Genomic DNA, 15,529 nt, shown 5'->3' on the forward strand with positions numbered 1-15,529 from the left:
GTACCTTAGGCAATGAAGAGAAATGGGTCAGCACTCCACTATATGCTGGATGTATCATGGTTTTCCATATGTCCTGTATTTTGTAAAACATGTACAAGGATTAACGTTGGAAATATTACTTAAGGTATCCATATAATGAAAAACAAATTTGCGTGATCTGTAAATTCATATGCTCTGGTAGAAATCTCCAGACCCCTCCTCTATTCACAGCCTGTATCTTTGTCATGACATTGTATTCTGATCTTTGTCTATATGTCTCTCATATGCTGATACTATCAATCCTGTTTTGATACTAAACAGTTGTGCAGATATGAACCAGGGCCCTCATGCACAAAGTGAGTTTAGCGCTATGACTGTCATAAGCCGATGTTGGAGAATGGGACTTACAATCATTGTAGCGCTAAGATCACTTCGTGCAAGTGGGTCCAGGACCAGGTTGTCTTGTTCTACTTGTGACGTCTGTATCTTGCGAATTTCATTTCAGAAAACTGGAGCTAACATCAAGGTGTACTCACAGTGCTGTCCACAATCCACTGATCGAGTGGTGATGATCTCTGGCAAACCCAAAATCGTTGTTGGTTGTATTGAGGAAGTCTTTGAAACTCTGCAGCAGGTGAGACTGAGCTTTATTGTTTGTAGTACATTAACTTGTCTGGATACATATAGATATACTGGAGGACATTACAGGGAAAATGTAAAGGGAATTATGTTGTGTATTCATACAAACTGCATGTATATCCTAAATGTATGTTCCCCGTTTCTAGGCTCCACCTAAAGGCCCAATCCAGCCATATGACCCACACAATTATGATGAGTTCTTTGCACATGAGTATGGTGGCTTCACATCTGCAGAAGGTGGCCGAGGCAAGGGAGGCCCACGAGGAGCTCCTCCTCCCCCACCCAGAGGAAACTTCGGAATGAGGGGGGGAAGGTCTGTCACTTTGCCATTCTTATACTTTGCATGTTGTTTCAGTGAAAGAATGCAAAATGTAATCACTGCTTTAGGATAATTAAAATTAATTATTTATCCAAATTTGCAGTTATGTACTTAGTTTGATTGACATCTTAGGAATGCTGTTAAATACCCCTTCTTTCTTTTCTTTCAGAGGTCGAATGGGGATGAATGATTTTGGAATGGGTGGAGGAATGAACATGGGTTTTGGCCGTGGAGGACGGGGTCGAGGTGGGATGATGGGCCGAGGGGGAATGAGAGGAGGCATGGGTGGGGGTATGGGGGGCATGGGAGCGGGGATGGATAATGACATGAGTGAAATGGGGGGAGGCTCCTTTGGAATGGCGTTTGGACAAGGAACAAGTAGAGGCAGCATGGGAGGACGTGGAGGAATGAGGTATGTTGCATCTACAGCTGCCAGTGTTACTCTTCAGTTCAGATTAATCTTGCTGTAAGGTGTTAATTTAGTTATCCATTATTACTTTGATCATTACTGGGCCTTTGGTGTTACATAGTGCTCAGTGTTATGTTTTTTGTTATTCCAAAGCCTGGATTAGAATTTATCACATGGGTACGTTGTGTGAGCTCATTCTATACTGGACAAAATAAGTTAGTGATATTGGTACATTTATGATTGTTATTTTATCAGTGTATCAATGAATGAATAGATCATTATTCAAAATTTCAAAATTTTCACATATCCCTTACTACTTTGGTCCAGTATCTAAAGTTACTGTTTTGGAAAATGGTTTCCAGTTTTGGGATGTTTTTTTCACTGTATTCCAGGGGTTCTCCAAATGGCAATATGGGCGGCGGTGGAGGGAACATGAACCGTGGAGGTAGCGGCGGTCAGGGGGACTTCTCCTCCCCCAAATCACTCCTTGCTGATGTTGAGCAAGGTCAGATCAATGGCTGTTACTTGAATATATCTTCATTAATTCACCCACTTCTATATTCTCATCACTAGGCTAATCAAAAGGGAGTTTATCACAACACACAGCCAGTTTAATCTCACCTTGTACATCAGGTGTGATGGTGCATCATGTTCTTCTGGATCTGAGAAAATGTTTTGAAGGAGACAAACTTCTCACTTAATGTCATAGTCTTATGCCTTGATATTTCCATTTTCTGTTCTTCATGCAAATAGCTGCAAAATTGTTGATGTGACATAGATTGACATTCACTTACCCAATACCCTTACTCCATTATACATTTGTCAGAAATAAGATGCTGACCTTGTAGAACATTTATGGTACACGGCTGCTAATGTATAGTGTATGTATGCTGTTGTTATGTACAGGGATGGGCGGAAGCTTCAACCAGGGAGGAGGGATGCATGACTTCGGGGATGATATGGTGAGTTGATGGACCAGATACATTGAGTTGATATATCATGCATGGTAACTTGATATACTACATATATTGAATTGATATACCATGTCGTATTGTCAGCAATTTGAGCAATGTTCTTGTAAGTTCATTGGCAAGAAATGCTTAAATGGAAACCTGTGTCATGACGTCTTCAGTGCTTGCTACTAATGAAGAAAGTTTTGAGAAACGTGTCATGAACGTCTCCAGTGCTTCCTACTTAAAAAGATTGTCTTGACAATATTTTTTTATTTTTTGTTCCAGGGCGGCATGGGGAACCAGGGAATGATGTTTGATGAAAAAACTAACTCCACACAAGTCACCATTCCAAAAGATGTAAGAATTGTTGGTTTAGACAAATAAACAGCTTCCAAAAACAACATTTCTCCTTTTGAGATCTATCATTCAAAATGAGAAAGAATCAGAAATATTAGTTGAACAGCTCTTTAGGTTACTGTTGTTGAGTTTTCAGATCCGATTTGAACAAAAGTATTCCTTCAAGAAAACTTTAGATTTCTACATTTTTAAAACATTTCTGTCCAGGCAGAAACAATGCATAGAAACACTGATTTGTTCGTTTGTTTCAGATGGCTGGTGCAATCATTGGCAAAGGCGGCAGTCGTATCATGGATATACGCCGCCAGTCAAATGCTCAGATTGTGATTGATGAGGCCCTACCAGGCTCCAATGATAGAATCATCACCATTACAGGAACCCCCGACCAGATACAAAACGCTCAGTACTTGCTGCAGATGAGGTGAGCATTTACAAATCCTAAGCTTGTATAACCTTCTTAACAATATAGTCAAGCTACTCAGTCTCACAAGCAGATCAGGCCAAAGTTATAGAACATTATCAGTCTTATTCCAAATTTTGAGAACAGTTAAAATGAATTATTTTTTGTATTTAAATGTTTTGTTTTCCTGTTTATGTAATATGCTTTCTGAAAACGGTTAAATCAATTCAGACTGATATGAAGTGACACAAAATGAAAGGTTTTCCCTGTAATTCTGTACTTGTTGAGACTGTTTATCTTGGACTAGACTTGTAGATGCTTGACTCTAACCATGTCTCATAACATCTGTCCCCTGCTCGTGGATTTACTCAGGCATCTTGTTAGGAGGTTACACTGGTTAAGATAGGATTAGTGATGGCATACAAGCCTTGCTGCAACTTGCATGGTTTCCTTATGGCATGGGTTTAACAACTTGAATCGACTAAAATTAACTAACTTGTAACTTGATAGAGGAAGTAATCTCTTTTATTGCTTTTAGACAGCTTGTTATGTATATTTATTCATAAACTTGGTTTTAGTCTCTTATTATGGCATTGATATTTCAATTAGTACGTTTTTCCTTAGTCCCAGGATATGGTTAGTTAATTGAAGGAGAATTTCTAATACTTGGTAGTATTTGCAGTTGTGATTAGTTCCAATGCTGGCTAGATGCTTGTCTAATTGCCTGATCTGCGACTGATACTTCCACCTGGTGATGGATGCTTGCTAACTCTCAGTCTTAGTCTGGAAGACTAGTGATTTTGTTGTTGTATATACCTAACAATAAATCACATTCTTCTCTGACTAAGGTTGTGCCTAACAGCCTGCTGCCTTGACCCTAACCTAGCATGACATTCACACTGGATGACCTGGGTCGCTATGACCTTTCAACTCTTGTTTCATATTAACATTCTTAGCATGGAGATGGGTTTTTTGTTTCATTTCATACAGATACTGGTGAATGGACTCCAGGGTTAAAGTTCTGAAGAGTGTAGTTCCTTTCATTGTGTTTTCCAGTTCTAGGATGCTAATGATGAATGGTCATTTATGTTACAGTCACTTCAGATGTGAAAGTTTCAGTTGCTATTGAGTGGGTTTTCAGTTGCTTTCGAGTTGGTTTAATTCTTTCATCTAGGTCACACAGAATTTTGTCAGAATCAGTGGAAAACTGAGAACTCTGTAGGTTGTGATCTTTTGAGATGGGTATTTATATACTTCGTATACAAGTAATGAAGTTATGGTTTGCGACAAGTAATGTTGTTTGCTTGTGATACTGGAAGATGCTGTGGTATAAAGGACATATACATATGTACATATTTCTTTTTCTATCAGTAATCATCAATTACCATACTATAGGAGAAGCCATTCTATCTTTATCGCTATCATGCTGTCAAACTTTTGACCATTTTTGTCCTTTCTTAATTGTAGTGAAATAATTAAACAAAAAACAGTGACTGAAGACTGGTATTTGTTGGAATATTTAGATACATTGTGCTGGCATGGTGACTTGTGTGCATGATATATGTACCATATTATATTCATTTAGAAACACCTGCGACTAAAACATTCCTCAGATAACATACACTAAGAGGATAACTGTTTGTCCTAACTTCTGTAACACTCTGGTTGTGGTGTACATCAGTTCAATAAACCATTCCTTTATTGTAAGCATATTTATTTGTGTATGACACATTTTCATCTTGCTAACGTGTACTTTCTATTCTAACTCATGATAACAACACTATCTATGACCTACTTTTCTCAACAGCAGTTCATGTTGTCCTGTTTATTGTAGTTAGGATCTGTAGCTAATCTATCCGGATTATGTTTTAATTGTTTGATCATTAAAATAATCACTTTTCATTGCCTCCTGTTTCCAAAATGTTTATTCAATGCCAAGAAAACAAAATGACAGCATATTTGTCCTGCTAGTTTGTCTAATATGCGAAAATAACAAGATGGAAGAGAATGTTGTCATCCTTCCTTAGGTTTTGTTAATATTGTATGTGTCCTTGTGCTGACTGAGATTGTGTGTTTCTAATCATCAGACTGAGAGGGCAGATGCAACAAGCAGGGGGGTGAGTACTGAAGCAGGTCTTTCATTCTGCCATCATGTAGTCTGCTCATTGCTGCCTCATTCACTGGGCAACAGGCTAGTTTGCATGTCATGGCAAGATGGTCAAAAGTTTGGCAAGCTTGTGTGTTGTCTCCTTTTGCTGTAATCTTTCCTCACTCTGTAGTGCAACCATTTTAACCTACCTCTTTTCTATAGTCAGGTACTAATCTCTGTCCAGGAGGAGGGATGTCAGGTGTCATGCATGAGGTCTTGAAAACTGATGACCACATAGTGATAGCAATGGGTTCAAACTAAAATGTATCCAGAAATAAATTTCATGTCAGAGACAAGGTCCTCATGATCACTTTTGGTCCATGCAGCTTTGCTTTCCTTCACTTTTCACTCAGACTCTTTTAGAAATTCCTTTCAAAACTATCATTATATTATGAAGAGACCAACATTTCTGGTTTCCCATGTTTGCTTATAGCATATCTGTTGCATGTGTACTGCTTCAATATTGTAAATGCCAGTTTACAGTGAAGTGATGACTTGCTATTCATATGCCAAAGCAATGTTTATGCTGTTTCTGTATGTTGATTGAGATAACAGTAAATTATCTGTACAAAGGGCCTGCATGCCCGCCATTATGAAGCATTGGGTCATCACCAGACCTTTCTTTCGTTGTGAAAAATAGTTTTTTTAAAAAACAGACTAGCCATATTAAGGCTTTCGATGAACTATATATGTTATTATCATAATTATAAAAATATGCTACTACAAGTGCAACAGAGAAGCTTTTTGTGTCAAAGTGATTTTAGCTAGTCCTCCAGAGAGATTCCGTGTGGATATTGAAGTGGAAAATTGAAATAGTGTCTCACATTTTAGGATATTTTCTCAATTAAACTTTCCAGGACATGTTTATCTAAAAGTGCAGCAGATGATAACCACACACAATATCTTTAATATAATAGTTGGCCACCATTAACATGTTGAAAAGTCATTAACTCAGTACCGCCCAGGCATTTATATTGTTATTGAGGGTTTGACTAACACTGGCCTCTAATTTAGTGAAGCCGGTAATACGTTTCAAAAGAACGTCATACAATATTTGTCTTCAGTTTGCCTCCAATAAAATATCTGCAAGGTCTGTTCTGAGCAGCACTTGAGTTGCTGGCTTGTCCTTCAGTTTGAGAATTGACTTATGGACGTATTAACTAAGGCCATGATATCAAATTGTTTCTTGTAATAAACACACCTAGAAACATGCCCCTCTCATGACCCACCAAAAAATGTTTGCATTTATCGTGTACTACAATAAAGGTATTTCTTCATTATGAAGCTGTTCTTGTTGAGCTCTAAAATGCTATTTATTTTCAGTGTGAAGAAGTACTCAGGGAAGTACTAGGAAATGTACTTGACTTTGGGGGATCGTCTACTTGGACCAGTCAGCTCTGTCTCATCTAGATAGCTCATGCTGATGGTGATTGCACTACCAAGGGGAAATAACTGTAGGCAGCTTGTCACATAGCACATACTGTAGGCAGAACACTGAGCGCTGACTGTGGCGAGCGTCTTCTTACTGCAGTGGGTGGCGAGATTCCACAACACTTGCCTTTTGTATATTTGTATTCAACTACTGCACTTTTGATAGGGCAATAAAAATAACTGTTGGTTCCTCACTGACATGTCGTTGGTAACAAGCTTCACATTCAAATCTTTTACAATGAAATCATGACAATTCATAAGGAATAATGTTTTAAGCATTCATTGTCACCTGTTAATGACGAGCCACGCTTCATGAATGTGTTCATTTTTTGTTATGACCTTGATGAACAAACTTAGCCTGAGAAGTCTGTTCCATGTAGCTCAACATCTCACAATATACATTCAAGAAATCTCTTATTAAAAGTGCATTTTGGTAATAAATACAAGCGACTATTTTTTTATCTCCCTCTCATCTCATGTTTGTATCAGATGTTCTATGTTTTATTTCACAAATTTCATACTCATTTTTCACTTGCAACCATGAAGGTTGTGTTTGTTTTATTATTTAACACAAGAAAACATCATTGTAATTATTTTTAGGTTCTGTTGATGCAGCATGTTTGTGTAGGTCGGACATCGGGGTCCGAGCGGGTCATTTTATCATTGTATTCTCATTGTTTTAAAATGTAAAACATGTTGAAATACTATGTTATTATTATAATAAACAGTTCAGTTCTACATTTGTGTTTGTTGTTTTCATCCATTTTTAATCAATATATTCTAGACACAAGTCATTGCCAGTTTCACATTTCAGTGTTTTAACAGTCTGCACCTGTAATAGTAATTAAGTCAGTGTTGAGGCTGGCAAACAAAAAGCTTGGTGCACACTGAACTCTCTTTAACATGTAATGATGTCACAAGATGCCATCCTCACTGCTGGCAAACAACAATAATTTGAGCACTGACCTGACAGTTGACCGGTATTAGCATGTATGAGTGCTTCTCGGTGGTGCTTGCTAATATTATGAGATCCATAGTGACTGTGATCAATGATTACACGATGCCATTTAGAAAGTGGTCAAATGCAACATATGTCATATCTGGGATTTTACTTTCTTAGTAAAGTACAAATTCTAGTACTTTTTTGGTTGAGTCCCATCCGGGATTCGAACCCGCACCCTCAGAGTCAGAGATCAAGTGCTAAACCGACCACATGAAAGTTTTAATTGTCATGTATTACATGTACCCTAGCCTTCATTGTCCACCTTTCACAAACCAAATGGGTTTGCTCATTGCCATGCACTGCCTACAACTTGTAAACACGTTCTGTTCCAACTTATCCTTGTTTGCCAGTAGTTGATGCATTTTAGTTATCATCAGCCTGCTTGTGGCCTAGCAAGGTTTGTTCAATTATACTTAGTGTTATTCAAATGTACCTAAGTTGATGTGGGGTGCTGTGCTTCCTGTTTGGAGGTGGGTCCAGACTGACCAATACAGTGGTTTCCTGCTGGGTTAAGACTGGCCATTACATTTGTCTTTTGTTGGGTTGCAACTGACCAATACCAAGAGTTAAAGCTTACTCCTTCATCAGGCTACTTCATCAGGTTACTACCTGTAGCTACCACTTCTGACATGTCTCTGCCACTATTGTCAACAACTCATGCTTATTCAGTTGGATGACAGAAATTGTGTAAAGGCACATTTCTATTTGGGTCCCAAATCCAAGAAGATTTCTTCTCAGCAAACCGATAATGCCTTTCAGAGAAACGTTTGTCCTATCAAATTTTATCCCACTTACCTGTACCAAACTGTGGCATAGTGTACTATTGCGTACACAAGTGTAAATTGGCACTGTTCCCACGGCTGAGAGCTTTGAACAGTCACGATGCCACTTAGAAAGTTTCATTTTCATTTTATATCGTTAGTGCCAATACCTATGTTAAGAAGGATGTAAGCGCTTATAAAGCACTGATTTCCACACACTTATGCATGTTGCAACAGCGCTAACAGTAACATGTTATTACCAAGGATAACCCAAACTGCTTGTTAACAGTCTAGAAATTTATCAATGGGTACCCATTCACTGCTGGGTGAAGAGAGTCAGTTCAGGAAAATACACACTTGCCTGAGATGAGATCACATGTGTCACATGTGCTTTGTTGTGGGACAGGACAGAGGTACTAGAAACTCTCACTGCACTGTCCATGACCAACTGATTTTTGAGCTGTGCTGTATGCACATGACCAAACACCACCACAAAACTTGCAAAGTTGGATCCAGGGTCCCATTCCATTATGCCATGCACCATTATCCAGCGAGGGTCCCTGATACCTGAAATGAACTTTCACTTACTCCATCAGACAGTGACTTTTCTATTCCACACAATCATAGACAAAAAGGGATGTTTTTAACTTGATTGTGATTAAGTTTGACCATATGTTTGGATTTCTAGTGTGCAAGTCTATTCAAATCGTACTAAGGTTCATTCAAGCTTGGAAAGGTTAAGAATTTTAAGGTCCCTCTTGAATTGCATTGCAAATGTCCGAAATAGCTTCTTAAATATCTTGACAAACTTGAAATGGTTGTGAAAATAAATCTAGGTATATGAACTATTGCTGGATTTAAGAATATGTCGACAGACTAAAGCAAATAGCCCTACTAAAGAATCCCTTTAAAAGCCTTCGATGGTAGTGTTTCATATCTGTGCAAAGCTTGTGTCTGCAGTGCTGCAAGTAACAAGTTTAATGCATTCAGACCACTCCAGAAGGAGTCTGCGCAGCACAGCTCTGAATACAGTGGCTGCTGTGACACTAAAATCTTGAAAAATAAACAATTTTCATATTGATCAGTAGTGTGATATTGTATCCATCAGTCATAGCTGAAGCATGTTTTTCATGCATTGACACTTATCAGGTTCACATAAACATACTACATGAATGATGGGAATGTGTATTTCCTGTCTGTGCCTTAGTCTTGCCTTCATGTAACTAATCACCAGTTTGTCTAGAGGATGCTTCTGTCACCACTCCTTGTATCACTGCTTGGGGTCAAGGTCATTTGGGTAATGAGCATGTGTTGAACAATGGAGAAGAAAGTTGTGGCATAATTGTTAGGTTTGTTTGTTTGCAGTCTTATTCTGATGGTCAGATAAAAACCTAATTGTAAAAGGGATATTGAAATATACATGCATGTATAATACCTGTGAGAATAACCATTTGAGGTTCATGAAAGTGATACATTGCTTCAGTTAAGATGCAAGTGCCAAATATCTACTACATCATAGGCTGTGCTTTAGTGCATAGCCCATCTGCCCTCAGAGAGGGAAGTAAAGTTGTCCTGATGTATGCCATACCAAATCACATCATCTTTAGGAACATATGGATCAGTACAAACTGTCATGCACAAGTACAGATTGTCAGGAGAATTATGACAAGTATGATTAAACCACAGCAAAGGATAGTCATCTCTTATCTCTCCTTATCATTCATTCCTTTAGGCTGAATAAATCTTAAAAATTATCACAATAACAGACAACTTGTATTGCAGTCTATACATTTTCAAGGAGTGAAAAACACATTCAACAAGGCTATTGCTTGGACACAGTCACAGTTAATACTGTCTAGATCGATATCAACATAAGATTCAATGCCATCGTTTACAAACATCAGCAAAGTATTTAACTGTCTTTTTAATACAATAATCCCAATGTTAAACTTGGCAGACAATACCACAGTACAGCAGAAGAATCATGATAGCTTAGTCTCATTGAAATGAAACTGCAGAGAAGCAGAGAAAATTGATCAAAATAAAGATAAACAACATTTTCATGGAGGATTAGACATTGTCTTTTATTTCTTGTATGGGGTGATAATAATTATCAGGGCGGCCTCCAGTTTCCAAATGAATAGTGAGGTTTGTGACAAGTTTTGCTTCAGTCCTTCAACCAATGCATGTATTCAGAGAGCAGGCTGCCATAACAGCTCTCTTCCTTTAGATGGAATTATAAATATTAATGCCAGTCCCTCGTTATTGTAATTAGCTCATTTAACCCTGGTTGTGAGGTAGCCTTCAGAATACCTGTACACAAACCAGTTGCTATAGCAACCAACAGGTGTTGACTGGCGGCCATTAGTTATTCATGTTGACGGAGTTGGCTGCCGCTGTTGCTACTAGGGCAGGTACGACCAGTGAATTGACATTACAGTTCTGCACAGATTGAATAGATACTCCGGACTTCATTACAAATACACGTTTGCGTAATATCAATATTCATATCAGTCGCCTAGTCACAAAAGTTTATAGATCAATATTTTTCAATTGCATTATTAATTAGATGGCATAGAAACGATTTGATTTTATTCATTTGTGCAAATTGATTTCAAGCAGTTAACTGTATACCATGGACTGGTAATTCTCTTTACAACCAATGCTGTATTTTAGCACAAAACGACACAACATTTCCATTTTCAATCAACTTGGAGAAAGCAAGTTAAAAAAAACAACACATAATTCTTCTGCATCAAATGTTGTCAGCGTCTGTCTGACCTGCAGTATTTATTGCATTCACAGTAAAACAAACATTTCACGTAAGGGACCATTAAATGATGGAAATCTATGATCTCATTTAGTATAGCTGGGTTGTGCAAATTATCTTAATGAGTTCATCGTTTGTAATGAGGAATGAAGTTGTTAACGAAGATCGGTGGTTTGAAGGATGGTGTAACTGGTACGAGATGTGAATGGCAGCCATCTGGGTGTGGCCAGATCCCATGCCTCATCATCAGGCTGGACAAAACAAAGCAAAACATCAATGTTAAACCCAGCAGGGGATTGTGGGTAATGAGGCAGGCGGACAAAGGGAGTCAAGGCTGAGGAGTACAAATGGATGGAGAAGCTCCTCCAGAGTTTCAGTCATTTTGGTTGAATATTAAGTATGTTATTTTTCAAACTTTATAAATGTATTTTTACCTATTTTCACCACAAACACCAAGGGATGGTTTAGAAGTAACACCGCATACGATGCTGATTTCATGCACAGGGCACAAAAGCAACGAGCAGTCCAACAAGAACAAGAAGTAATCTAAAGCTTCTGCCCATTGGTGGTGTATGACCCTGTGTATGAGCTCTGGTTACAAATCAGTTGAAGTTAAGCTCTACTGATCAGGGTGACCTTGTTTGGCAGCTTGACTCCTGAGAGAAACACATGTAGTCTCACCTTAGGCAAGTGAATTTGTTCAAAATTGCCTCTTTTTCACTAAGCTGAAAATGGGTACCCAAAGGGACTATAACCTTCTAGAGCCTGCTTTGGTTATCTGGGGTCGTAATATGTTAATATGCTTTGACTATACTTTTCATGGTGTTGAGACAGCAAAAGAAATGCCATTATTGTTACTATCATTGTGATCATACATAAAATTACATATGCAAAGACATTGTAAATGGAAACTGGTTTGGTCTTCCCATCTGTGGAAGAGGATGAATTTATGAAGTACTGTAGGGCACTACTGCAAAAGGTTGTACAAGTATCTGCTACAATAACACTGTTAGATATACAGTGCACTCTGTCTTATTGGGACTGGCTTGGGACCTGTTAGATATACAGTGCACTCTGTCTTATTGGGACTGGCTTGAGACCTGTTAGATATACAGTGCACTCTGTCTTATTGGGACTGGCTTGGGACCTGTTAGATATACAGTGCACTCTGTCTTATTGGGACTGGCTTGGGACCTGTTAGATATACAGTGCACTCTGTCTTATTGGGACTGGCTTGGGACCTGTTAGATATACAGTGCACTCTGTCTTATTGGGACTGGCGTGGGACCTGTTAGATATACAGTGCACTCTGTCTTGCTTGGGACCTGTTAGATATACAGTGCACTCTGTCTTGCTTGGGACCTGTTAGATATACAGTGCACTCTGTCTTATTGGGACTGGCTTGGGACCTGTTTGATATATTTATATTGTACAAATGCATGAAGGTTCAGGTCGTAAGTTCAGTCCAGTTTATACAGCAGTCCGAGAAATCCTGAGTCAAAGTTTGACAGAGTGCACTGTACAAATTTTCTAGTCATCCATGTTAAGGCTTAGAATATTGTGCATCTTTGTGTACTGCACAATGTGTTCATGTGAATGTAATGAATGGCTGTATGCAACATTGTGCTATAGGCACAGCCTAAGTACCGGGGAAAAGTATATGGTGCAGGTGAAATACAGAGGAATTATAAAGAAGTAGAACTACATGTATCTGTTTGCCTGCTGGGGAAGAAATAGTCTGGTTTTCAAGATCTGCTCTGGAAATAAGCACCACACCCTTTTCCAGCCAGAGTAAAAGATGTTGCCATGGAAACTAAAAAAAGTAAGATCTAAAAAAAATCCCAAGTATTAAAGTCTTAGGCTTACATCATAGTACCCATTTATGTGCTAGGTTTGGTGAGAATACAGGATGGTTGTCAATTAGTACAATGAAATGGGCACAAATATATATATTTCTATATAGTACGTTACATATATAGAGAGTTAAGTTTGTAAAAATACACAAAATACATGCTGATCCCTTTTGTCAGAATAGCCTATTTGATATGGAAGTGGGTGTATATTATTTTCCAGGTGTAAAGTTGTCTACTTCAGGATGCTTGGTTTATACCAGATACGGATTTTCACTGTGCACTACACATTGTCAAATATTAGACTTTTTAAATACTGATATTCACTGTGCACTACACATTGTCAAATATTAGACTTTTTAAATACTGATATTCATATAAATCTTTTATTCGTATATTATCTTCCCTTGTTTATTCCAGAACACTGTGAATCAAGAACAAGAGAATAGCCTTGGATAGTGTAAACAAGTATAAGAATACATGGTCCAGCAACAAGATAGTTGTTAGATGGAAAATAGCTTTGCTTGTTGCTTTGTAACTAGTTCTATCCCTCATTTTGTACCTCCTACAATAGCTAGTAACATGAAGATTACAATAAGTGTACGTTACAATCAACATGCAGACTAAGCTACAGCATTTGAAATAACTGCCGGATCGGAGGCCCAGCGCCAGATATTATTTTATCGGGCCGACAGTTTCCAACATGCGCATTCCCTTATGGCCTTCAGTAAATTATCTGTCAAATATTTTTCAGAAGGAATGTTTCCCCTTTCTTCTTTATTAACATTTGGGAATAATCCCCTATTCATCGCGTTAAGATAACCTACAATTACGCTTCCTGGAATTTCAGCGCATTGGCCTAGGAATGTCAACACCGGTCTAAGAAATAAAAACACCTCCATGTGCCAAAGGCTTCGCTAGATTTTGTAGAAACAGTGGGAAACTGTGTACAATGTAGTGTATTTCGTTTTTATTGGTTTGATTTTAACCAAAAGGGCCTGCAGATTTAATTCAGGGCCTGCAGATAGTAGCAGGCCCTGATGGCCAACAGCTGTAATTAAAGTACTGCAAACACTGCTGAGCTACCAGATATATGAAGCATTTGACATGTCATGGTGTGGCAGCTGCATGTGGCAAGAAATGCCGAAGTATTCCAAATCTCATAGGTTCAACATTTAGGTGCAACACGAGCAATCAGAGAAATAATCAGGTTGAATCTGATACCAAAACCATGTAGGATACGAGAAGACAGCAGCACCCATCTCCGCTCAGTCGAGATGAGGGAGGGATTGATTGACTGACTGTTGGATCATCTTGACATTCTTCCGAGATGAATAAATCATCACTTGGACCTAATGTTGAAATGAAGCTGACAACAGTTAAAATAATAATAATAATAATAATACTAAGAGTACTTATATGGCGCCTCATCCACATCACTAAGGGACATTCACTGAACATCATTATTATTACCCCAGATAACCCAAGCTGCCTGTTAGGCGCTAGAAGGTTATAGTCACATGACTTTATCTCACCGGGTACCCATTTTCTGCTGGGTGGACAGAGGCAGTTCTTGAACAAACTCACTTGCCTAAGGTGAGACCACATGTTTCACATGTGCTTCGTTGTGGGGCAGGACCGACGTCCTAGAAACTCTCAGGAGTCAAACTGCCAAACACGGCCACCCATCCAAGGACTGTCCGAGCTCAATGGTGCTTAACTTCAGCTGATTTTGTGACCTGAGCACTACACACAGGACCACTCGCCACCACGACAACCACAACAGTTCAGGTCCAACTAGCTCTCGCAGGATCAATCAACTATTTTGGTGCGTAAGTATTTTGATCAGGGGTCACAAATTACCTGATCTGTCACATACTACCCCAATCTGCGTTCATTGAAATAAGTGTCCCGTTGCCTAATCCATCTTACTCAAATTTCAAAGTTTGGTTGGGATTTCATTTTGTCACCTGTAAAACTTTACATTGTTGTTTTACAACATGAATTTTAAGACATGCATAAGCACCCAGTCTGTGGTATTTCAGATGGCATAAAAGTATATGGAGTATGACCAGGGGTGGGTTTTGGTGAGGCTCAGTGCTTAAAGCATTTGGTTACAATGCCACAAGTCTGGGTTTCATTCTCAACATCAGTGAAACGCATGAAGCCCATTCATGGCATCCCCAATATGTTGTCAAATGTCTGCATTTGAAATTTACTGTATTATCTGTGGTTTCAAAGCAAGTCAAAGGAATATTTGTAGTGATCATGTCTGCAGTAGTTGTACATGTGCATGATGAACGGGCACCTGGGAGGTGAATCTTCTACCTGCAGCAGGGTGATGTAATGTGTACCAAATACTGTACAACTTCTGGTGCCTTTATAAAACTCCATGATGAAACATTTACACATACCAGTAAGACATCTTCTTGTCACACATAATACGTGGACAGAACATTTAGCAGAGACGGTGCTGTACTCAGACATATTTAAATTAAAAAACCCTACT

The 15,529-nt window shown here is 38.6% G+C and overlaps 2 protein-coding genes across 3 annotated transcripts in view; both read left to right on the top strand.

Annotated features, from left to right (window-relative positions):
* LOC137277400 (heterogeneous nuclear ribonucleoprotein K-like) overlaps window positions 1–7,374 on the top strand; it is a 57,984-nt gene extending 50,610 nt beyond the window's left edge. For both annotated transcript variants that reach the window (XM_067809106.1, XM_067809107.1), the window contains 9 exons: window positions 485–613; window positions 765–931; window positions 1,107–1,349; window positions 1,739–1,851; window positions 2,253–2,308; window positions 2,585–2,656; window positions 2,908–3,077; window positions 5,144–5,173; window positions 6,529–7,374. In XM_067809106.1, the coding sequence (XP_067665207.1) occupies window positions 485–613; window positions 765–931; window positions 1,107–1,349; window positions 1,739–1,851; window positions 2,253–2,308; window positions 2,585–2,656; window positions 2,908–3,077; window positions 5,144–5,173; window positions 6,529–6,556 (1,008 nt within the window). In that variant the 3' untranslated portion in view covers window positions 6,557–7,374. The remainder of the gene's footprint in view (window positions 1–484; window positions 614–764; window positions 932–1,106; window positions 1,350–1,738; window positions 1,852–2,252; window positions 2,309–2,584; window positions 2,657–2,907; window positions 3,078–5,143; window positions 5,174–6,528) is intronic.
* The window catches only part of LOC137277413 (uncharacterized), a 278,114-nt gene that overhangs the window by 143,883 nt on the left and 118,702 nt on the right, over window positions 1–15,529 (top strand). The window lies entirely within an intron of this gene.

Source organism: Haliotis asinina, chromosome 3, assembly GCF_037392515.1.
Source record: "Haliotis asinina isolate JCU_RB_2024 chromosome 3, JCU_Hal_asi_v2, whole genome shotgun sequence".
Classification (NCBI taxonomy): Eukaryota; Metazoa; Mollusca; class Gastropoda; order Lepetellida; family Haliotidae; genus Haliotis; species Haliotis asinina.